The 24,967-nt window shown below is 32.8% G+C and overlaps 1 protein-coding gene across 4 annotated transcripts; it reads left to right on the forward strand.

Moving 5' to 3' along the window:
• The first annotated feature begins 2,079 nt into the window (after positions 1-2,079).
• Positions 2,080-24,756, forward strand: LOC130645287 (uncharacterized). Of its 4 annotated transcripts, XM_057451229.1 has the most exons (5): positions 12,595-18,983; positions 19,602-19,733; positions 21,475-21,997; positions 22,980-23,187; positions 23,838-24,756. In XM_057451229.1, exons 4-5 carry the CDS (start codon positions 22,989-22,991, stop codon positions 24,662-24,664), a joined length of 1,026 nt encoding a protein of 341 aa, XP_057307212.1. In that variant the 5' UTR covers positions 12,595-18,983; positions 19,602-19,733; positions 21,475-21,997; positions 22,980-22,988; the 3' UTR covers positions 24,665-24,756. The 4 variants fall into 4 exon arrangements, with proteins under 4 accessions (XP_057307214.1, XP_057307213.1, XP_057307211.1 ...); XM_057451230.1 differs by lacking the exons at positions 12,595-18,983; positions 19,602-19,733 and adding an exon at positions 2,094-2,348; XM_057451228.1 differs by lacking the exons at positions 22,980-23,187; positions 23,838-24,756 and adding an exon at positions 9,864-11,283 and having other exon boundaries at positions 11,897-18,983; positions 21,475-22,534.
• The last annotated feature ends 211 nt before the right edge of the window (positions 24,757-24,967 follow it).

Below are 24,967 nucleotides of genomic sequence, written 5' to 3' on the forward strand. Positions count from 1 at the left end.
CGCTCTTAACTGATTATCATTCATGTCAACTTCCGCTGGGACAGTAGCGTGAAATTTTACCGTCTTTAGAGATTCCATCCGAATGGCTGGCTCTTCCTGCTCTTCGATTGTAATTATGTTACATTTTCGCCAGAGATACGTATATTATTTCTCTAACTTGGTTACCTTCCACACAAGGTTTGCGCTCTTTAGATGGCACCAGATGAGCTGACAACACTTCTTATGCTACCACTACACCATCTCCGCATCTCCGTTTTTATATTTTCTAGCGATATCTCATTCCTTGCCTTTGTTTTCTCTGATATTGTGATGGTATCCTGCAGTAATTCATTTTCCACTTTGTCCACTTTGTCCACTTTGTCCACTTTGTCCACATGTTTTCCATTTCTTTTTTTTCAAATCATACGTAAAATTATTCTTTACACCGCTGATTTACACAGCCAACGCTGTTTGCGTTTTAGTTTGCGCAGTATTACCTCTTTTTTTAATATTTTTTTCCTAGAGTTCAATTAAATGTTCTATTTTATTTATTTTCGATCGCTCAGTCTAAGTACATTCTACGTTCTTCCCTGTGTTGTCTCATTTACTTCCGTCCCTTAAAAGATCTCGCCAACTCCACATCCTCTCTTTTTACAATCAGCCATGATGTACCAGGACTGCAACGATAATCAACGAGAGAGAAACCTCTAGAATTTTACTCCACCGCGTTCTAGGTTGATATAGATTTAAGCACTAGCAAGATCATCTGCATACGCAACGTGCTTTGTATCGTTTGTCTTCTATGGAAGGCACTAGTGGCGTAATCCTTATGCAAAATATCTAAGAGAGGTTACCTTGCGTTGTTATCGATTAACAAATCTCTTTTCTCACCAACAGTTTTTGCGCAACATGTTGGAACATGTTGCGCAACATAACACAAAAGATTAACAAAATAAAACACATTGAAAACAGTAAAAGTGTTCATGGCGTAGACATATAATAGAGGATCTATCAAAACTTCTTCGAAAAAATTTCTTATCGCGGTTATGTCAGCTTCACATCCTATTGACTACTCAGCACAAAGTTGTAGAGTACCTGCAAATCCAATCACATCTTCTTTAAATGCTAAAGTTACTACAACAAAAGCCGATGAACACCTGTTGATTGTGAAGAACTATCTATATATTGTTTATCCCTGGGATGTGTGATTGCAGCGCCAAAGGGCGTGAAATGGCGCAAATTAAATGGACTATTAATTAAAGAATATTTGGTTGCAAAATAACCAGAGTTTTTTTAAATGTATCTAAATTCAATGTTATATTCTTGAGCAGTGCTTAACATCCTCTAGCAAAATAATCCTTGAATTTTATGCTAAGCCTTTCAGCGTATGTTTTTTCTATTGTTGTATGACATGGCCTTCGTTGCAGCTGCGCTCTCTCTCTTATTTGTGACGTTAACATTAACTTCTGTGGCTATATCGTTGTTTCCTGCTGTCATTTTGTCCTATGACTATATGGTATATTGAAGAAAGGAAGGAAAAAATCAACTCAACATTATCCACACACCTTGATACCTCCTAATAACGTGTACACTTTTTTCAATCTCTGCGCCCTGTGAGGAAAGTTCTTGATTTCCACTTTTTTGCTATCCATACATCACTTTTTAAATATATCGCCGGACAAATGGCAATCTCCAAACAGTAAGTAAGACAGTTTTTTTCTTTTTCTTAACCCTATCCGGTCTGGGGTTTTTCGAACATACTATGTCCGGGGGCGGATTCCACCCCCTCAATAACTTTTCATAGGGTAGTGCAAATTGAATCAAACTTGGCACACTTATAGTACGTCATAAAAGGAACAAAATGAAAGCAATAAATTTTTGCTTGCGTTAGCACATTTTCTGTGACGTCACGGTCATTTACGTCAGGAAAAAAGTGTGCGCATGCGCCATTATTTGTTATAAAATTTTCTGCCGCAAGCGATTCATAATGGCCACCATCGCACGTGCTTCAAATTTCCCTTAAAAACAAATGTTTTTTGAGCCTCTGCGGTAGAGATCATCTATTAAAAAGATTTTATTTTAGTAGAGCAGGCCTTGCACTATACAAAAACTCTAGAATCGACTACCCGATCACTTTCACTTTTGTTGGGAGGAGAGAGAAAGAATAGCAATGTTTTGATCATAAAATTTTATATGTTGGTGGAAAATGAAGATATTTGCCTTCCAACGCAAAGTCATACTTTAAGACATGTTTTTCCTGAAAGCTGATAGCCTGTTTTATCAAATAAAACCAGTGGTTTGTGGCTGCCACTTTTTTTCTGAAAGAAATTGGTCTTTGGAAATGACCTTTCACAAGACTTCATAAATCGGTAAATATCATTATTTTAAATGAGAATTGTGCACTCAATAAGATAAATATAAGCAATAAACCAGTGTTAGATGTGAAAAATGTTGCTTGTGGCTACCCCCTAACCTTTCACAGTCAGGGTAAACACTTAATTAGGCAACAGTAGGCTAATTATTAGGGCATACCACCTATTTAGGCGACTCATTGTAGCCTAGTTAGACCATATGTAACCTAGTTAAGACATTACGATATTTAATGGCTTTTCACACATTCCTAAGAAAAAATCACAAAAACACTTTGTTCAGAATGGATAGTCTACGCAACCATGATTCCAAAATTCCAAAGTTGTTATAGAAAAATAGTACTTTATTTTTTAACATAGAATTTAACATTTTAGTTTGCGTGCGCTCATTATTAAAACAAAAAATATCAGTCACCAGAAGCTTGAAATTTGTTAAGAATGCCACTATCTGCTTAAAATTTAATTAATTTTGTTCTAGAGCGAATTTTTACATTCAGTTTTAAGTTTCTGAAAGCTAAATAAAAATTATTTAACATATTTCCGGTTTTTACATGGATCGCATAAGAAATTGCCAAAAATTGCCCAAAAATCCGTTTTTTTTTGATTTTCGGGTAAAATTCGACAAAATCAGGAAATCAGATTTGTCACATGTCCAAATTATGCAAACTGATTCTTCTTGATGATGAATTGCTAGCATGTCTTTCAAGATTTATATAGCTACTAGTATAGCCAAAATAATGTAGCTCATTAAACACAAGTAAAAGAAAACAATGGGGTTTTTTTTCTAAACTAATAGTTTCATGCCCATTAAAAAGATACCTAGCTAGCTAGCTATAATATTAAAAAACAATTCCAAAATTTCTTATTTTGTGTTTGCTAGGAAACTTTATTTAACTAACCAGGGCGAAGCTACCTACATTTTTTATAAACCAAATTAAAAATTGTCAAAAAGCTGGCTGTATCTGTCTCGTAGTTTTTGTTAGCTATGGGTCACACTGGGTCACTCATATATATCGTAGTCTTATTCATAGAGTAATCAGATATATAGGTGGTCAAGTGCCAAGATGCTAAAAATAGGATCATAAAAACTCATTTCTAATATCACTCAACTTCAAGAAACATCAAACAGTGCAGTTTAAACACCAACTTAGCCTTAAGAATTGCTTCACCTCAATTTTGCATTGGAATAATTTTAATCTGTAAAATACAAAGTTTCTATCGTTGTAAAAAATAAAATAAAATAATATTGCCCAAATTTATTCCTGCATTTTACCAAAATTAAGAACACAGTAATACAGTGTAACATGCTATTATATATATATATCCTTTCCTAGCTAGTTATGTAATATTTATATACAATAATTTCTAACGAAAAGTCAAAGCCAGTCATTATATCATTGAAGTGTGTATTTTATTTTCAATCGATTTCATCTGTGCTTTTTTTATATAACTAGTTAGCTATACTTTGCAAATAAATCCTTTATTAAATGCTCTTCTACGTTAATCCATGTCAAACTTGCAGGTCCATATATAGCTAGCTAGCTAAGCTATACCTTACTGTAAAAAAACTTCCTTTAAGTCTTTCTATAGCTAGCTGTAATTTTTATTTCTTCTTGCCAAAGTGCACTGATAATGATAGAATAGTGTTCCTTTTTAACCATTACTTTATTCCTCACAACACAAAATGTATGGTATATGTAGCTTGCAACAGGAACCCCTTAAACCAACATCAACAATATGTCCTCTCTTGCCTCTCTATAAAAGTCAGTAATTTAAGTTTTCTTCGATTCCAACACCTTACCCATGTCAATATACCACAAAGGGTTAGCAACAGCATTTAAACGTTTTATCAAAGAGCAAAACGTCAGTTAAAGTAAAATATTAGTTGAAGAAACATCAGGCAGGATTTTGCATTTCTGCCTCTTTTTGCAGCACTAACTGTGTGGTATAAAATTCAGTAATAATCTAAGTTATTAAAATAAATCAACCTGTTTTCTATTTTTTAAATAGCTAGATAGATTTTTATTATAAATAAAGCTGCAAGCACAATATTATACATGGATTAAAAACTAGATAAAAATAAAATAAAAGTAGAAGTCAGGTGTTGTGAGAGAACCACAGGAAGGACTCAGTCGAGAAAACAGTGAAAACACACGACTCCGGAACATAAAAGGGAACAAATCGCATGGCGTATAGAAACTTGAACCCACAAACCGTGGTTTTCAGGGCGTAGGTGAGCAACCACGTGATCTTATAATTAAAAACATTAAAAACGCTAAGATTTGAGGCAACCTCGTTCCAAAGGCATTTTGTTTGTAATAACGGCTCAGCGGCCAAGATGTCTTGGGGTTTGAGAAAGTGAACTAAATAATTTGACTCCTTGGCTATGCTGGCCCCCACTTGTGACGATCCCACTTGAAATATATCGTATTTGCTTCCTGCTCTGACATTAATCTGTAATGGCGGATCATGGACCGAAATGTGTTTTAAGGATACTGTAAGGGAAGTGAGCATGCTTTTTAAATCACGATATTTTCTTAATAATAATTTAATATATTTAAATTTAATAATATTTGGAAAGTACGGTGGCCCCTATGGCTCACGTTTCTTTCAATTTAAAAACACCTCTCTTCTATGATCCAAACAGTTCTCTTCTGTATTCTCACACTTCTCTTCTGCGACACTTCTCTTCTGCACTTAACACTTTCTGCATGTGGGCCCAAACTTTCTCTTCACAAGTAATTTTAAAAATCTGGTCCGCAATTTTACACCCATGGTCTTTATAATTTTTCTTCCTTTTCGCAAGAAAGAGGGTGCCGATAAGGCGCAAACGCCTGTATATATACGGGCAAGTTTGGGCGAATTTTAGAATAAAATTGGCAGTTGTCCCCCGAAACCGCCCGCTCTTTCCCGAACTCGCCCGGAACATTCCCGAAATGCAATTCCTTGTAACAAACCATGCGGACGATAGTTGGGAAGAAGGCGCTTGAAGAGAAAGGAGTTAATAAAGTTTATATATAAGTTATTTATAAAGTAAACTTTATCAAAAACCATCAAAAACAGTTCTTTTAAGAACTTCGCTACCACAGTAAGTTTATTTTAATTTTTATAGTTTTTTTGAATCACATTATTGTCTCTTTTTTTTTCCTTTTTCGGGTATTGTTCGGGCCTATGCGGGTTTTTTCTGGTGAATACTTGAATTTTTTTCAAAACCCCGAACTTGTCCGAAAACGCCTGCACTTTTCACGCCGTATGCGGCTTATCAGCACCCTCGTTCGCAAGAAGCATACTTGGCTAACACGTGCTCAATTTACGGAAAACAGTCGGTCATTTATTCAATCAATATTCCGGACCGGAATTTGGTCTGGGAATTTTTTGAGTTCATGGAAGAAAAGTGTTTCTCACTTTGGAAGAGAAGGGTTTCGAATGGAAGAGAAGATTTCAGAGGAAAGAAGAGAAGTGTTTTAACTGAGAAGAGAAGTTTTTTGACTAAGAAGAGAAGTTTTTTATTAAGAAGAGAAGTGAGCCATAGGGAAATCGTAGGAAAGATCTCAGCATTTTCTGTAGGTTGATATAACTTTTTTGTATTAAAATGGATAATGCAAGGATTTATAAGGTGGAGAAAATTGGACCACTTCTTTCACGTTTGAAGTTTCTTTAACAAAACCACTGAATTTGTTCCCCATCTTTTTCGATTATCTTATTCAGGAGTGATGCTTTGGAAAGAGTGGAAGTCAGGTGGTAGTAAAAATATTTATTTAGAAGCTAAGCGTCGTGCTCGTACAGCAGTGTATAAGGCAAAATCAGAAGCAGAGAGAAACAGATTTGCAAATGTGTTAAGAAGGGAAGACCAGCGCAATGAGGTATTCAAGATAGCAATAGTATAGTTCAGATGAGCTAAGAAGATAATTGGGTAAGAAAGTGTAGAGACTTAATAGTTCCTGGGGCAAAGGCCAGAGGCAGACCGAGAAAGACTTGGCAGGAGGTTATAAGGACAGACTTGATACAGAGAAAGTTGAGTTTAGATCTAACACAGTCTAGATCAGATTGGAAGAGGGTCATTAATATACCCCATCCAACCCATGCTAGCATGGAAAACGGACGTTAAGCCGAGAATGATGATGATGATGATGATGATGTATCTAAATGGCTTTTCGATTTTTCTTTTTTTTAATTCTAAGTCATTTTACCTTACTTTTTGTAACTTATATTTTTTAAAACCCATCAGTATATATTATTCAGCTTGATTTTAAACCAACCCTTTTAGGCAGAAGTTACCTAGTTATGTAAAAGAAATTCAAAATGTAAGCACTACTTCGCGGATAAATGAACATAGAGAAAAAGAGCTTTACAAATTTCCAACAACAAACAACTTGCCGCCTGGCTTCACTAAAATCATTATACTAACGATCACTTTAACAAACACGCACACTACTTGCAGGTTTAATTTTCAGAATGATAATGAACCTTATTCAAATATTCTTCTTTCTGTAAAAAATCTATACGCATGTATAGATTATATAAGTAAATATGACTGAAAACAAAAAAAATTAAAGAGACTTTAATTGGTGAAAAGAAAAATGTTGGGTGAGTTTAGGTGTGAGTTTAGATCGTTGACAATTTTTTTCAGGTTGGTCCCCATACGTTTTGTGACATGATTGACACATTCGAGAGTAAGGACACCGAATCGAAAACATTCATTGGTAATAACAGATAGTATGATACCGAGTATGTGTTATAAAGAGATCACACTTTGATCACAAAATTATGTGTCTATTAATAAATAAACATACTTCCAATATAATTTTAGATTTTCCTCTTGACGACGATTCAACATGGGCGAGTGGATGTTACCATAGGCCCGAGTTAACCCAATCCATGTGAGGGAAATTGGGAAGATACTGGGTGGGTCGTTGGATGTTGCCGAGGGTTATCTAGTAGAGCGCGTGCCCTAATTGGTCAGCGTAGCTCAAATGAGCATTAAATACTCTAGGACTCTCCATCTAAGCCATGGCCTGGAAATAATAGACAGGGTATATCCCTTGATATTTGTGAGGCTAGCCATGTAAAATATGCACATCTATCTATCTATTTATCTTAGGCCAAATTTATATTATGAATTATTTTCCACTTATTAGAGTCAAGTTTGCCCTGAAACGGCTGTAATACTTAATAGATAAATCCCAGCAATGTGTAAGTTTCAAGAATTATAACACATCATGCGTGACACTGATGATCCCCAATGCTATCATAATCTTCACAATGGGAAAAAATTGCGATGTTCACAATACATTTTAATGATCTAACAGGGATTTTAAAAATGAAAATAATTTGTTAGGTTTTTTAATTCGTAATGTTTGTAATTATTTAGGTCATTAAAGATGTTGTCCTTTTTTTAATTTTTGTGTGCAACTGTAGTGCAAAACACATTTGAGATTTTTAAAACAGCAGTTTATCAAATTTATTCAGCCTACTAAATGTACAAGCTTTATATTATGTAAAACAAATTACATGTGATGCTTCATTTATGGTTATTTACTGCACTAGAGGGATATCCTTATTTTGTTTGACAACATTTTTATATTTATTTTGCATGTTCAATATTGTCAAACATTTTTGTAAAAAGTTTTTATACATAACGTAAAGATCTGTTGCAATAAAAAAAAAGTGTTTAAACATTATGTAAACTTACTATCTTCTTCTGAAACAAATGATTGCAATTGGGTCGTTTTTTATTAGTTGTACAAATACAGCAATTAACCATAAATAAAAGATCACCTGTGAATGAATTAAACTTGAAAATGCTTTTTGTTAGTTTTAAACAACATGACTGAAAATCTTACGGAAAAAGAAACTGGACATGTCAGTGATTTGAATGTACTTGTGAGTAACTTTATGGAACAGGTGAAACAAAGCGACTGGCTGGCTGTTAATACTGCTGAAAAATGGGAAAGTGAAAATCCGCAGCTGGCCAAAGATTACAGGAGTGCGTTAAATGGGGACAATTTATATCATTCTGACGAAACAAAAGAAATTTCAGTTGAGCATAATAAGAGTAGTTCAAACGAAACTGAAAATGAAAGTTTAAAATCTTTAATGACAATGATGACACTGCTGAAGCAAGATATAAATTCCAGTAATTGGTTAGAACAGCAGAAAGTTCAACCTCTATCTAGTAACAGCCAAGTAGACAAAACTGTTACCAAAAGTGAATCCAGTGAAAAGATTACCTGACAAAGTATTAAGTTATGTGTACATAGCTTTTATTAATTTTATTGTAGCACCATGCTTTATATGAAAGAAATGTAAACAAAGATATTTTAAGTAAAAGTGCATGTACTAGTTATCACCGTTATAAACCATTTTCTGAATTATAGTTTTTTCTAATTTCCTGTAGGCTGCACTGGTTGTTTCCAATTGAAATGTGTTGCTCTAAATGGTTAACATTTTTTACTTTTATGTTATGAATTTGCTTTAGAAAATAAACATAATGTCGGATAAATACAGCCATTTCACCTTGAGGATATGGGAATTAATTTGGTGCAGTGTTGTATGCTTGATTGGTGTGATTGGAAACTTGACAGTTCTTCTTGTCGTAACAAAAAGCAAAAAAGTATCCCGTACATCTCCCTTCAATATCTACATTTTTGCGCTTGCAAGTGTTGATTTTTTGGTGTCGTTATTTGTTTTGCCTGATTATGTTCTTCGCACCGATATATATGACCCTCCTTCTGGAAGTAAAGGAACGTTGATGTGTAAATTACTAATTGGAGGGTTTTTACCCTTTTGGTTGCTTGAAGTATCAGTTTATTTGCTAGTTATGATTTGCTTAGAGAGGAGGAAGGCTATACTTTATCCTTTCTCTACCTTGAATTCGAAACCTGTAAAGTTTTATTTACTTACAATAGCTGCTTTGTTTTTTCTTGGTGCATTTAATCAGGTGCCAACATGGTATGGAATTTACTACAATAAAGGAAATTCGACATCAGGGAATTTTTGTGCATATGGCTATCATCCTGTTCTAACACTGGTATTTCATTTCTTATCATTTTTTCTGCAGTGTTTCATTCCATTTGTCATATTCATTGTTTCTTTCTATCAAATACGCAAACGCTTAAGACAGATGGAAAAAGATATCTTTTCTGTTTTAACACACAGCAGTGCACACAGTTTAAACCAATCAGGAATTCAACTACTAAAGAAAAAACAAGCAACAATTGCAACTATGCAATTGGTAGTTGTTGCTTTTTTTGTTTGCATTATTCCAAATGAACTTGTTTACATGTTGTTTCAGTTTATTAATAGAAACTACTTGGAAATGAACTCCCCATTGTTCCAAGTGACTGTACTGTTGCGATATTCCAATTCTTGCTTGAATCCAATTTTGTACAGTTATCGTAGTAAAGAATTTAGATCACGTTTGAGAGAAGTGTTTCAACTCCAGCCAAAATTTAAAGAGTTAATGTTCAGAGCTAAACCAAGTACAGAATCTGATAGTTATTCCAAATTAGTGTAACCTGTATAGGGATACTGTAAAATCTTTAAGTATGATTGATTGATTAAAAAATTCCCTAGGAAGTCTTTGTTATCATAAAGTAAAAAAAAAAAAAAGTCAAATCAATGCAGTTTGTTTTGAAAACATTCTTTTTTTTCTTTTTCATTTTGTTGCAATAAAGAAAAAAACGCTCAAATACAAAGCAAGTTCCAGTGCCAAAAGTACTGGAAACTAAGTTATCAAATTTATGTCTTCTTTGTCAGAATGGGTTTGCCTAACAACTTTGGACACCTTAACATATTTTATAAGGTGTGTACTTCTCACTTAAAACCCATTTTTGCATTATTTCACTCATAGAATTTGAATTTTTGCTGACAAAGACTTTACATTGTGCTTATTTAAACATGTTGTTAACTTGTACTTTAAATCATAGTTGCTGCATTCAAATGGAAACCAATGCACAATTCTTTTTTTTTCTGATATTTTTTGTATTTAAAGACGTGCACATGTATATATAAGGTATTTTTATATTATGTATCAAGCACATTTCTAAACTGTATTTGTTTATTGAACCATAAATAGACCACACAATGCCTATTTGCAGACATCAGAAATTTTTGTTTATTATAATACAATTATACTATTTTTAGTGAACTATAAAGTACCCCATTGCATTGATTAAGGTCTTCCTCAAATAATTACCCTATTAAATATATGCATCCAACCCTGAGAAAACACTTATTCCGAAAAGTAAAAATAAGGATTTAGTACCTGGGAATTTAGAGTTTAGTGAATCAAAATGACCTTTCTCAAATATTCCTTCATAAAATACTGTGCCTTTAAGATATGTTTAATTTGTGTGTCAGCTATTTTTTTTTCTGTAGGTTGCAGGCTTAGTTGGATTGAAAACCCTGGGTTTTTTAACATTTTTTCCACTTTTGACTTCAGGTTTTAGATGATAAGGATGTTGAGACAAGCAAATTATAACACAGACTTAAGTAAAATTTATAATCTTGTTAATACTGCTTATGAGATTGAGCTTGGAAATACAGGTATAAGCTTTTCCAAAGTGAGAAGATGGCCATACAAAATAGAAAGTGAGAAAATTGAAAAGGAGATATCTGATATGTATGTTTATGTTGACCAAAATGAAATAATTGGTTGTATAAAGGCAGAAGTTAAAGATAATACTGTGAAAATTGGTCCTGTTGCTGTTGCAGAACCACACCAGCGTCAAGGAGTAGCTTCAAGAATGCTTGAATATGCTGAAACTTTAGCAGACATTTCGAAACTGGATATTATATCGTGCCGAACAGACGTTATTCCGTATTACAAAAAAAGAGGTTATAAAGAAGTTGCACGATCACCAATCACAAAAATGTTTGCTTCTAATGAGTTGGCAAGAGATGATATTGAAATTATAATATTTGAGAAGAGAAAGTAAGGAAACAGTTATTTTAATAGTTTTTAAACAGGCAAATTCTTGTGGATTTTCATTGGGCTAATGGCTAGTTTTACATACATAATAACAGAAGGATGGCTCCAGAAGTGTTTTGTTAGTTCTAAGTTCAAAGTGTTAAACAATAAGTTCTATTTTTATAATAAGACATGTAGACGCAACATGTATTATAACACATCCAACAATGGTTGTGTGTATATTAACACATTAAAGTATATTCCTTCTTTATGGGATAGAAACAAGTTGTAGTCTGAACATTGTGAACTCTATTTCTGACTCTAAGCTTACACATTATCACATGTTTCACCTTTCTAACAATATTTAGTATTTTTCTGTATTCTCCTACCCATGAGTCACAAAGTTGCCATATGGCAATCAAAAATATCTTCCATTGATGATGTCATCACAGATTTCTTTTTCAATGCACGTCATAAAGGCACTATTAGTGTATCAAGGTAAAAGTTGACTTCTTAAGGTACTTGAACTCCAAGGGTTAAGTTGTGCAGGAACTTTTTTTTTACATTTATTTTTTTGAAAACGCCCAAAGTTAATTATGTCTTTTAGTGATATCTTTTTATATTGTTGTTATCATAGAGCAATGTGTAAGAGTGACAAGGTCATTGTGAAATCTGACATTGTGAAGTTAAACGTAGGTGGTGAAGAGTATGTAACAACTATAAGTACATTGACTAAATACCAAGATTCCATGTTGGGTGCAATGTTTCTCCATGACATACCAACAACTAAAGATGAACATGGAAGATACTTTATCGACCGTGACAAGCACACATTTAAATATATTTTGCAATTTCTAAGGTGTGGTAAACTCGTTCTTCCCACTGATTTTAAAAGCATGGACTTACTAAAAGTTGAGGCAGATTTTTATCAAATAAAGCCACTAGTTGGGGCAATACAAGAGTATGAACAGAAATTGAAGAAAGAAATGTTAGAAAAAAAACAGTTTAATAAAATCTTGTTGTTGTGTTCATTGTTTGGCCACAGTCTGGACAGTCAGAGTTTTAGCTATCATTGTGCCTACTCACGTGGCCCGTGCGAGACATATAAACATTGTGGTGATCACTTGTTATTAAAAAGAAATAACTATGAAAAGTTCAGTTCCTTTCTTGCTAATAGTGAAGATTGGCAGTTAGTGAAATTGCTGGAAATGGATAAAACTATGGCTTCTTTTTATCTCTTCTCAATTGGTATCGAAGTTGAATATTTGTTTCGTAACAATATTACATATAATAGTGTTAAAATAGAATTTTGGAAATGCATTTGTGAGATATGATTTCCATGACATGTAATTGAAGCTTAATATTTACAATAACAGTTGTTTTATTAGTGGGACATTAGTTGTCAGCTAGAACCTTCAGGAGATTCCAAAAAAGTTGCGTATGTTAGCACAATGTTTGGGACCACTTTGAGCAAAAGTTGAACAAATTGCCCAAATAAAGCATTATCTAAGTCCCAGGTCGACTCCAGTAATAGACAATTGAGTAAGAATTGAAAGGAAATTGAAAAAAGGAAAGTTGGCAGTTTGTCTATTAGCCACGCTTACATTGTACTTATTCCACCAGAACCTATACTTAGTGGTGTTATAGACCAGCAAATATTAGGAATGTAAGAGGAACTTCTTATCAAATAAAACATACTTTCAAGATATATATATATCATAAAATGTATACTAAAATTTTCTCGGTAAACCTTGCAAAGTTTCTCAGTTCTCTATTCGGACATCATTTGGATATATTTACCAATGAAATCTTTATAATTATGATAAAGCATAAAACCAGGGTTCTGCACAGAGTGGAGTAATGCATTTGTCACGCTCATAATATGATTTTCCTCCAGGTTGTTTTCTCTATGAGTATTATTTCGCCGATCCATTTCCCTTTCGGCAGGAACACCTACACAACATGATCGACTAACTCGGGTTTTTTTCCTTCTTGAGATATTTCTCTGGTGAAATGTGTACCATAAAGTCTGTGTATTTCTAAAGAATTAGAATTAAAATTGACAGGAGCACAAGGTGGAGTAAGAGCATAAGTAATTTCTACACTAATTTACGTATCACATTTATTCGAAAGTGTGTTGTGAAATTGATTTCCTAATTGCATTATCATTACTTGCCATTCTCCATTCACCATATAGGAAGAATGCATTCACCATGGCTACGTTAATCAGGCGAAAAAGACTTTTTTAACTATTTGAGGCTTTGAAATGAAAATGCTGAAAACTGTAGCAGCTGATCGTTGCTGTCAACACCACTCATATATTTATTGTACATCGTATGCTATCTGGACTCACGATTTTTTCCTTGGTTTGCCAATACTTTTTCCCAGTATAACTAAGGTGGCAGTTGTGAGCAGTGATTGTAATTGACTCGCCTTTCTTTTTAAATTTTGCTGATTTTATTTGAACAGGCAAGCCTTTACGAGGTCGACTGCCTGTTTTGTGTTGCACACAAAGGTTAAAAAAATAAATACGGAGATCAGCCTTTGTAATTCAAATTTTTTCACAGTGGCAAGCTTTTGCCGACCAGTTATTTTATTTAAATACGTTCTTTGTTAACACGGCATTCTCATTGGCAATTGCTGAGTGCTGACGTCAATTACGAAGTCTGAAGATGTATGAAATTATCCATGTACAGAATAAAACATTTACCAAAATGATTGTGCAAAAGATGCATGACTAGGTCATAGGTTTTACCATACTGAGAAATGGATGGAGCATCGTCAACTTGAGCAACAAATATCAAAGTTGATACAATAGCCATTATCTGAATCACAAAATTTGTATGTTTTAATCCCATATTTATCTGATTTTGTAAGGTTGTAAAGCTTGAATGAAATATTTCCCTTGAATGGAAAAGACCCTTTATCAATGGAAAACTAAAGGTTTGGTGTCCACACTTCTCCCACGCGGCACTAAAATTCTAAATATTTTCTTTGGGTTGTAACCTGCTTCACCCTTTGCTGGATAATCATCATGTTACAGCAATGCAGGAAAGCCACGATGTTATAAAACTCCATTCTTGACATGACAGTTCTTGAAAATTGAGAAAAAATAGTAGTGCTTGCAGACCAGTAAGACTTCCGTAAGTCTTTTTTGACTATGCTAAAGTAATAAGTCAATGCCAAGAAGCTTTACAATTTTTTAGTAGTTATGCCATCTAGCCAGGTCTGAAGAAGGAGGAAGACCATCACCAGCATTTTCAAGAAAGCCATCAGCATAAGGGTTCAGGAATAATTTCATTGGTGATAAACAGTTTGTAAAAATAAAATTCATTGGCATCCTCAGGAATATCGACATTTATTGCAGGATTTGCAGCAAAACAAGGCAACTCTTGTCACCAGATTTCCATTCCTCGTGTCTCAACCAGGAGGACTTAGTTCCTTCTTAGCTTTCCTCGAAATAGGTTCTGCCACTTCATCATCACCCGTTGAAATTTCATTAACAAATTCTATCCTAAAATCCCAAAAGATCTTTGTCTTCACTATCACTCTGGCCAAATAATCTCAGCATTATCCTCTTTAAGGTTTAATATAATAATAGAGCAGGCAAATGATGCATTACTGCTGCTAAAAGGCAAAGAAGAGCACCCAGCGCTAAATCCAATTGCCATCTTTGTTTTGATTTTGAAAATAAAATTTTCATAGTTTATTATAGCCGAATTCAAAAGCCATTAGGCAACAATGAGAGGTAAAATGCTAGTGTTAGAAATAATCAATCTTGTTAGTTTTAAAGGCTCCGAGCAGGCGTGTGGGCCGTTCAAAGTAGTCCTAGTAAAATCCTACACCTGTCCAGGATTGAAATTAGTTTAGCGTAGCAATATCCTGGACTAGTTCGGGAACGAGACAGGAAAAGTAAATTAATCATCTACATTCTCAGCTTTCTATTTCTACCATTTTGGTTGATTTTTTATTAACACTTCTTTTTGTATTTTAGTGACAATTCTTTAACAAGATTTTTTAGTTTTTGATATTTTTTAATTGTTTAATTGTAAAAAAAACTGACTACTGTCAGTCATTTACATTGTTTATTTTGACTTTCATTGCATATATTTCTAGGAATTATTGAAAAAGTATGAGTTGCATTACGTATGTCTGCTCTTTAAAAAAACGTTTTTGTCAAGCTTTTAAGTCAAGTCATTGTTTGCCACTAGTTCTTATTGTGCTTTTGAATATCCCTAAATTTCTCTTGAAATAATGATCCTTTGCATTTGTGGAATTTTCATTGTGAAATTTGGTAGCAGGAATATTTTTATTATTTTAAACATAGCCAGGTTAAGGGTTGAATTCTAATTACATCAGCCTTTATATTGTAGTAAATCAGAATGGTAATTGGAACTTGTGATTCAATTTTCTTCACAACAGGGAAGTTCATTGCAAAAGGACTGTAAAAGAGTGACAGCTTTTGAATGAAAAGAAAGCCTCTTTGTAAAAGCATATTCTCATTCAGCTTCAGGTAGAACAATCCAAGCTGAGGAGATTAGAACCCCAATTGGATTAAATATGACATTGAAACATTTGTTAGGTAAGTTGACATAATGCATATACAGATACTTACGAGACAAAATGTCTTTTTAGACACCGATATGTTGACATGGATGTAAGTTCACCTGTCCCAAAAAATTTTCCAATTGTTACAAAATTAGCTACAAAACACATGAAAATAACACATAAAAATAAGTAAGTTACCTATTTAATGTCCTAATATCCTAAATACAAAAAACAGATTTTTATTTAAAAAAAAAACACTTTTCTTTTTTTCTTTTTTTTTTTGATAAGAATTACAAAATACTTGCTGATGTTAGTTAAGTCCGTTTTTTTTCAGAACAAGTATTTTTGCAAATCAGATGATGAAAATCCAACAAAAGTCTTTTTTTTCAACATAATTTTGTAAACCAGATGTCAATTTGCAAAATATCTTTAATTAGAATATTCTGCACCTATGCGATCACTGTAAAAAATTCCTGCTGCAGTGCTTGTTATGACAGTCTAAGATTAGTAAAAGAGTTTTGATAGAGCTGTTGATTAGTTTGATAATTCCTGGTTTAAATTCTTATTTATATGCAATTGTATTTTTATTATTTTCCATAATCTCCTAGAACAATAAAGCCAATGTTTTAAGATTTGTATGTTCAAATATTAGTGTTAAACAAAAACAGAATGCTGATTTCTGTCACTAAATGCCTGTGTTAAAATTAAACCAATAAGAAGATGTAATCTTATTTGTACAAATTTTGACACAAACACACACGGCAAAGTTGTGTTTCTTTCGTCCCTAATGTTTTGTACACAATTTGTCTCTATAATAATACGGAGCTTCTGTCTGTCTGTCTGTCTGTCTGTCTGTCTGTCTGTCTGTCTGTCTGTCTGTCTGTCTGTCTGTGTCTGTCTGTCTGTCTGTCTGTGTCTGTCTGTCTGTCTGTCTGTCTGTCTGTGACTTTTGCAAAGTGGGTTATATTTTTCATAAATTTTTTCAATAAAGTCTATAAAACATCATCTATATAAAATTGCTGTGTAATTTATGAAAACCTGATGTAAGAATAATAAGCCTAAGATTATGAAGTCATTACAATGCAGTTAAAACTTTGAGGCCAAATAACTTGGAAACGAGGTGGTGACGTCAATGATTTTTTACTGTGTGGGTAACTAGGGACCACATGGGACCATCTTGGGTAAGTAAATTGCGTCAATTTCGTTTTGTCTCTGCACTACTGACGTTAGCAAAAATTCAAAACAACCTATTTTCTATTGTCCTTCTGCCTAAGTGTGTTTCTTCATGGGCCTTATTGACTAGTCTATATATTAATACGGAAGTTGTGTCAGTATGTGACCACCAAAGTTGATATTATTTTCTTTGATGTTGCCGAAAACTTATGTCCGATTTGTTAATCTATTTCACGTTACAGCGCGATGTCAATGCATTTAAACTGACGTCAATGCTGTTAAAAAGATTGGTGAAGCCATTGCATTCCACTTATAACTTAAGGCCAATTAACTTGGAAATAAGGTGGTAACATCAGTCATTTTTTACCGCATGGGCAAGTTTCCTAAATCTGGGTGCCTAAATCCGTTTTAGAATGAATGGGTTGATGACGTCATCAAAAAACCTTTAACCATAATATATATCTTTAACTGTTTGTCAAAAGTACACGATTCTATATCTTTCTTGATCAGGGTTTCAAGGTCTATGCGATAAAGTTAACGGGTATACAAATTTATAAAAAAAAAATCATATTTTGGTGGGTCTTTGTTGACATCAGAAAAAATTTTACGCTCTGATATTTTCTTATACGATTGTCAAAAGCAAATGATCTTACACATTTTTCTCATCAGCGTTGTAAGCCCAACACATACCAAACAACGGGTAAACAAATTTCCCCAATTTTTTTTGGTATATGCACTGCTGACGTTAGACAAACACCTAAAGCAACCTATTTTTCTGCCTAAGTGGATTTTTCCACAGTTTGGAAAACCAACGTTTTTGTATAATTTTTTATGTATGTGAAATCTATTAGACATAACAAATACTGTGAATGATCGATTAAGCCCCCACTCTCGAATAAGCCCCCTCCCCCAAAACCCATTTTGACAAATAAGCCCCCCATGGGCTTAATCGATCATTTACGGTATTTTAAAATTTCAAGCAAAAGCTTTTCGATATATTCCATATCATCGTCAGTGCGTGCTGTACAATATAATGTTGTCTACTTACATATCGACATATATTTAATAACTGAACAATGTGTAATCTCAATAATTACAATATATAATTATCCATAATTACTGAGTCAGTAATACCATTTCTAAATAGATGCAAAACGTCTATATCAATTTGGTTAAGGATGCTTTTTTAATTGCTATTATTGAAGCTTCCAAGTTCCTCCTCTCATGGACGGGTGTTCAAAACGACAGAAAACAATACTTTTCACAAAAAACATGGTTGGGATTACTTTGTAAATGTTTTGAAGGTTCAGTTAATTTTTTTATTTCTTGAGAATATTTATTGTTATTTTTAAATTAATTTATTATTTAACTGTAGCATAAAGTAGGGTTTTTTATCACTTAGTGTACAATTGCTCTCAACATAGTACTCTTATGAACTACACAATTCTCATCAAGTTTTTGGATTGCATGCCAAAGTTGGATTAAAACCCCTGTTTTTGTAACATTTTGTCCACTTTTTGTCCAAGGATGTTGAGACAAGCGAATTATAAAACAGACTTAGGTATAATTTATAATCTTGTTAATACTGCTTATGATATTGTGATTGGAAATACAGGCATCAGGTTTTCTAAAGTGAGAAGATGGCCATACCAAATGGAAAGTGAGGAAATTAAAAACGAGATTTCTCATATGTACGTTTATGTTGACCAAAATGAAATAATTGGTTGTATAAAGGCAAAAGTTGAAGATAATACTGTAAAAATTGGTCCTATCACTGTTGCAAAACCACACCAACGTCAAGGGGTAGCTTCAAGAAAGCTTGAATATGCTGAAACGTTGGCAGACGTTTCGAAACTGGATATTATATCGTGTCGAACAGATGTTATTCCGTATTACAAAAAAAGAGGTTATAAAGAAGTTGCACGATCACCAATCAAAAAAGTGTTTGCTGCTAATGAGTTGGCAAGAGATGATATTGAAATTTTATTATTTGAGAAGAGAAAGTAAGCGAAGAGTTATTTTAATAGTTTTTATCTGCATGCGTTCTGACAATATATTAGCAAGACAAGACTGGTTATTTTTGAAAAACATGCGAAATTCAAGAAATTTCTGGATGTGTTAATTATTATCACTGAAGGTTTATTGTATCTTATATACTCCAGCATAGCTTGCTTAAAAATCTACTGGGATTTGAGCCTCATGCATTAATATTTCATGCAATTGTTACCTTATTACACGAAAATAAGTAGTCAACTTAGTAAAACGGGATTAATTATGATGGATGAAATTAAGCGGTATTTTTAAATTTCAATTTTAGAATTCAAAAAGGCAAATATTTAAACGGCATTATATAACGCAAATTTTCAGCCATTAAAAAATTCCTTTTTATAAAATTAAATGAATTTAAAGCAAAGAAAGAACAACAGCTATTGGGTATGCATAGGCAATCATTATTTTTCTGATATAACATATACACTAAAGGGGTTTAAACGAATCAAATTTCAGTTTCGTTGGCAAGCCTCTTTTAAAGTATCTATGATACCAGCTGCCTTCCATCCTGCCTTGATGATGCTTCTCCCCTTTTCTGATTAAAAATGTTCACAGAACTCCTTTATGTTTAGCAGCGAAAGTAAAAGATGTTGAGTACCCGTTGACTGGGGAATATGTAGATCACTCTAAAAAAATCTTGGAAATGTTAGGGATCGAAAAAGAAAAGGATGACGAAGATGACAATGAAGAAGATAAGATTAAAGGTGTGGAATTTTTAGCTTGATATATTTAAAATATCGCTTGTAAGGACTTTTGTTGATTTGTTAGAAATAAGAAAAGAACACTCCATCTCTCTGTTTTATGTTATGTTGTAAAACGGAGATCTCAATATCATATAATTATATTTTTGAAAGGCATTTTGCAAAAGGTACATTTAAAATATAAAATCTGGTAAAATATATGAATGTTTTTTTTAACCCGAACCATTAATTAACGGAGGAGAAATCTATGTAGAATTAAAGCAAAATTTTCAAATTTGTGTTAATTATTTGACTAGTTATTTTCATGTAATAACGTAATTACGAATTTAAGGTGGCACCTACTTACCTATCCAGGAGATGACATCAGTTACTTCCATGTTTTCCAAGTTAGTTGGCTTTGAAGTAATAAGTGCAATGTATGGAAGCCATGAAGGTTAAATCTAAAATCAAAATATTCTAAATCTTATAATATATTTGTTTAAGATAGTATACTAACATATATAACAATGAATGTGTCAGCATGCCAATGTCAGCATGCTAATGTCAGCAGCAGGAATCAACAGTGCAATAATTTGACCTAAGAGTTAAATTTTAAAAATGGCATTATGTTGTAAATTATCTTAATTAATTATTAATTATCTATTATGCCAATTACAATTGCTATACATTAATACAGCAAAAAAATTGTTTACATGCCAGGTTCTTTTTTGCAAATGCAGTTATGACTCTTTTTCTAGTTTCTTTCCAATAGTGAACAAAGGAAATTATTATTCTTTTGCCTTTTTTTTTGACACAAAGATGTTAATTACTTCATTCGTTTAAATTTTTTTACATTTGCAAAAAACCAAGTTAGTATAATTACGCAACATTACTTGTTTCTGACAAGCTGTTATCCTGCCTGAGATTGTCGTTAAGAACGTAGTTTACAACGCTCAAACCAGTTTATAAATTGTATAAGAATATTTACATGTTAATTAATTTAAAACCAAAAGAGTTGTCCAAAAAAGTTGAAATAATTGTTTTCTGAAATTTCCACATCAATATTGGAAAAAACTTGGAACACCTGGCTTCAAAACTGGAAAACAAAACAAAGACGCAAGACCTCATTTTTTATCACTATGGTCAAGGAAAGACAGTATTGAATTAGAACTATTCCTGTCTTGAAAACGAGACTAACCAAAATAACGACGTAACAAAAATATTTTGTAAAACAATTGCCTTCTACTTCATTTTAGTGACGGTAATTTCTTTTGCTGTTGTAGTGCTGTCATGATACATCACAACAAAAATTAAAATTGCCGTCGCTCTAATTTTAGATTCCCATGGCTGATAATTCAGAAGAAAGACTCTAGACGTATATTATTGGTTCTCAGTTCAAAATGTTAAACAATAAGATTTATTTTTACAATAAGACATGTAGATGCAACGTGCATTATCACCCATCCATCAAGGAGATGGTTCTGTATTAACACATCAAAAATACATTCCATCTTTATGGGATAGAAACAAGTTGTAGTCTGAAATGTGTCTGAAAATTAGTTTTACATTTATTTCTCACTCTATTTTTTACTCTATTTTTTTTACTCTATTTCTGACTCTAAGATTACGCTTGCCCGAAATCCACAAACTTCATTATAACATATTAAGTTGTGCAGAAACTTTTTTTTATTAGGACTTATTTTTTGAAAACGCCTGAAGTTAATTATGTCTTTTAGTAAATCTTTATATATTGTTGTTATCATAGAGCAATGTGCAAGAGTGACAAGGCCATTGTGAACTTTGACATTATGTATGTGACACATTGACTAAATATCAAGATTCCATGTTGGGTGCAATGTTTCTCAATAGCATACCAAGAACTAAAGATGAACATGGAAGATGCTTTATCGACCGTGACAAGTACACATTTAAATCATTTTGCAATTTCTAAAAGTTGAGGCAGATTCTTATCAAATAAAGCCACTGTTAGTGCAATACAAGAGTATGAACAGAAATTAAAGAAATGGTAGAAAAAAAAACAGTTTAATAAAATCTTGTTGTTGTGTTCTTTCTTTGGCCATGGTCTGGACAGTCAGAGTTACAGCTATCATTGTGCCTACTCAGGTGGTCCATGCAAGACATATAGACGTCGTCATGATCAATTCTCATCGAAAAGAGAAGATAACTATGAAAAGTTTAGGTTCTTCTTGCTAATAGTGAAGATTGGCAGTTGGTGAAATTGCTTGAGATGGATAAAACCATGGCTTCTTTTTATCTCTTCTCAATTGGTATTAAAATTGAATATTTGTTTCTTGAGAATATTACATAAAATACTGTTAAAATAGAATTTTGGAAATGCATTTGTGAGATATAATTTAAATGACATGTAATTGAGGCTTAATATTTACAATAACAGTTGTTTTATTAGTGGGACATTAGTTGTCAGCTAGGACCTCCAGGATATTCTAAAAGATTTGAGTATGTGTAGCACAATGCAGAAAATCACTTTTAGGAATAGTTGAACCAATTGCCTAAATCTTGTTAACTGTTTGTGAAAAGCACGTGCTTTACAAATAACGTATCGCTCTAGAAAATAAACCCATGAATATAGAACAAAACAGGTGCTCACCTGTAGAATAATGAACTAAATCTTAAAAAAAGAAATTATTCTTCTACATACTCAGCCTTTTTTTTTACCATTTTATTTGATTTTATATTAACCATTTTTTTTGTATTTCCTGAAAACTCCTTAACAAGATTTTTTAGTTTTTTATATCTTTTAATTTTTTAATTTTAAAATAAGAAAGGGTTACTACTGTCACTCATTTACAAGTTATTGTTTATTGTTGTCCTTCATTGCATATCTTTTCAGAGAATATTCGAAAACTACGAGTTGCATTATGTATGTTTGCTCTTTAAAAACCGTTTTTGTCAAGCTTTTAAGTCAAGTCATGGTTATAACATAATGATTAATTATGGCAAGGAGTAGGTTATAATAGTCACTAAACAAGTACAATTTGAATTTGCACAAAATTGTCAATGGGTGGGTTGACACTTTACTTAGAACAGAAACAAGTTATCTGGTGTTCTCATAGTGGTGGTAGTGTAACCTTATTGTGCTTTTGAATATCCCTAAATTCCTCTTGAAATAATGATCCTTTGCATTTGTGCAATTTTTATTGTGCAATTTGGTAGCAGCAATATTTTTATTATTTTATACATAGCCAGGTTAAAGGTTGAATTATAATTACATCAGCCTATATATTGTAGTAAATCAGAATGGTCATTGGAACTTGTGATTCAATGTGTTCACAACACGAAATTTCATTGCGTAAAGACTGTAAAAGAGTGACAGCTTTTGAATGGAAGGAAAGCCTCTTCGTAAAAGAATATTCTCGTTCAGCTGCTGGTAGAACAATCAAAGCCGAGGAAATTAGAACCCCCAGTGGATTAAATATGACATTGAAACATTTGTTAGGTAATTTGACATATATTTCTGTGGATTTAGGAGCATATACATATGCATTTACAGATACTTGTGATTTCTTTGTTTATTGGGCTTGCATCACATTGACAACAAAATGTCTTTTTAAAATCAATATGATGAGATGGATGTATGTATCAATATTTTTTCACATAAAGTAAGTAAAATGAAACGACAAGATATTTTACATCTTAGAACTAAAATAACCTCTTCACATGAAAGTAAAACGTATTTAAAGCCAATTATACATTTTAGTACTAAGTCCTATAACATTTTTGTTGTCCATGTGAACCCAGGTTTACGCAATTAAAACATTTATGTTTTAATTGCGTAAACCTGCGTATGTTTTATACATTTACATTTTTAGTTCAGGGTTTTTTAACTGTAAAGTTCCAGGGAAGTGAAAATTTCAAAATTGTCTTCTTAAGGTTGTTGTTTAAATCAATGATTAAAAGATGTTTGTATTGTGGTCACACGTCACCCAAAATTCAAGGGTCTGAAAAATTAAGGTTTTTTTGAGGCCTGGACTTCAGACATAAGACTGAAACTGTTAATTGCAAAGGTTAGACTGAAAGATTAATTGCAATGGCTGGATGGTCTTAAACCAGATGTTTTTGCTGAAATTTTTTTATTTGTTTCCATAGAGAATGTTTTGGATATTGCAAAACACAAGGAAAATTTGATTGTAACAATGGATTTCATTACAGATAGGTTAAGAGCTGTAAGACAAGACATAGTTATCCAAAGGTTGCCTGGAGCAATTGCTGTGCCTATGTTAGAGAAAATTGTTCGGTACCATATTTACATTAATTACGTTCTCAAGGAAGCAGAAGCACATCACTTTGATCCTGCAATGAATGACACATTATTGAATACTTACATATGTAATTTACTAGAATACTACGATATTGACAGATTACAAAAGCAGTCATTTGAAGATGAAGTTGAATTTCGCTCGTATTTTGTGTTGTTAAACATGAGCAACAGTCTGACCGTAATTCAAGCGTTGAAGTGGTTTCATCTTTTGTCGAAAGCAAATGAACAAAGAAAGGAATTGCAAACAGCTCTTGATCTATGCAAAGCTTACAACCTTCGTAATTTTTTTAAGTTTTTTGCAATAACAAGTAATTTGACATTTTTACAGAGTTGTTGTCTTTTGAGGACATTTACAAGACTTAGGATCGAATTTCTTGATGTCATCAATACAGCATATAGCAGCAAGCATTTCTCCTTTCCATTACATAAGCTACAGATATGGTTAAGGTTAGACTCAGTCAACGATGTAGGATATTTTTTAGGACTTTGTGGTCATGATGCGAAGAATGACAGTGTAACTTTTAACAAAAATCATAAACAAACGGTTAGTTTGATTTCACTACAAAAATGCACTGGTATTATATCATATACTGACTTGGTAGAAACAAGACTGGGTGCTGATTTAACACCTTGCCAAATAGTAAATAGTAGTTAAAATTTTCGGTTGTATCACCACTCTGACTTAGTCTAAAGGTGAATTGAAGTCGTTTGTATATCATTATTAATTTTATATTTATTTTATATATATCAATATCTTATTTTTGCTCCTGCATAATTAATTGTAATAAAAGTCCTGTTTTTTTTTTAACTTAGTCTAAAGATTTTACTATTCAAAGTTTTAACTTAATTAGATATGAAAAACCTTACAAATGACGATGCTTGTTTCGCTAACTACCAACATAATTTCACTTAAGAAATGCTTTCATAATTTAAAAGCATTTATTCCTTGTCAACGCGT

The sequence above is a fragment of the Hydractinia symbiolongicarpus genome, chromosome 5 (genome assembly GCF_029227915.1).
Source record: "Hydractinia symbiolongicarpus strain clone_291-10 chromosome 5, HSymV2.1, whole genome shotgun sequence".
NCBI lineage: Eukaryota > Metazoa > Cnidaria > Hydrozoa > Anthoathecata > Hydractiniidae > Hydractinia > Hydractinia symbiolongicarpus.

What these genes read in the sequence shown, in the direction of transcription:
- LOC130645287 (XM_057451228.1), top strand. Translation starts at nt 10,799, where the DNA reads ATGATAAGGATGTTGAGACAAGCAAATTATAACACAGACTTAAGTAAA. An exon ending in ATAATATTTGAGAAGAGAAA is followed by an intron (nt 11,284 to 11,896) that starts GTAAGGAAACAG and finishes TTGTTATCATAG; the next exon opens with AGCAATGTGTAAGAGTGACA.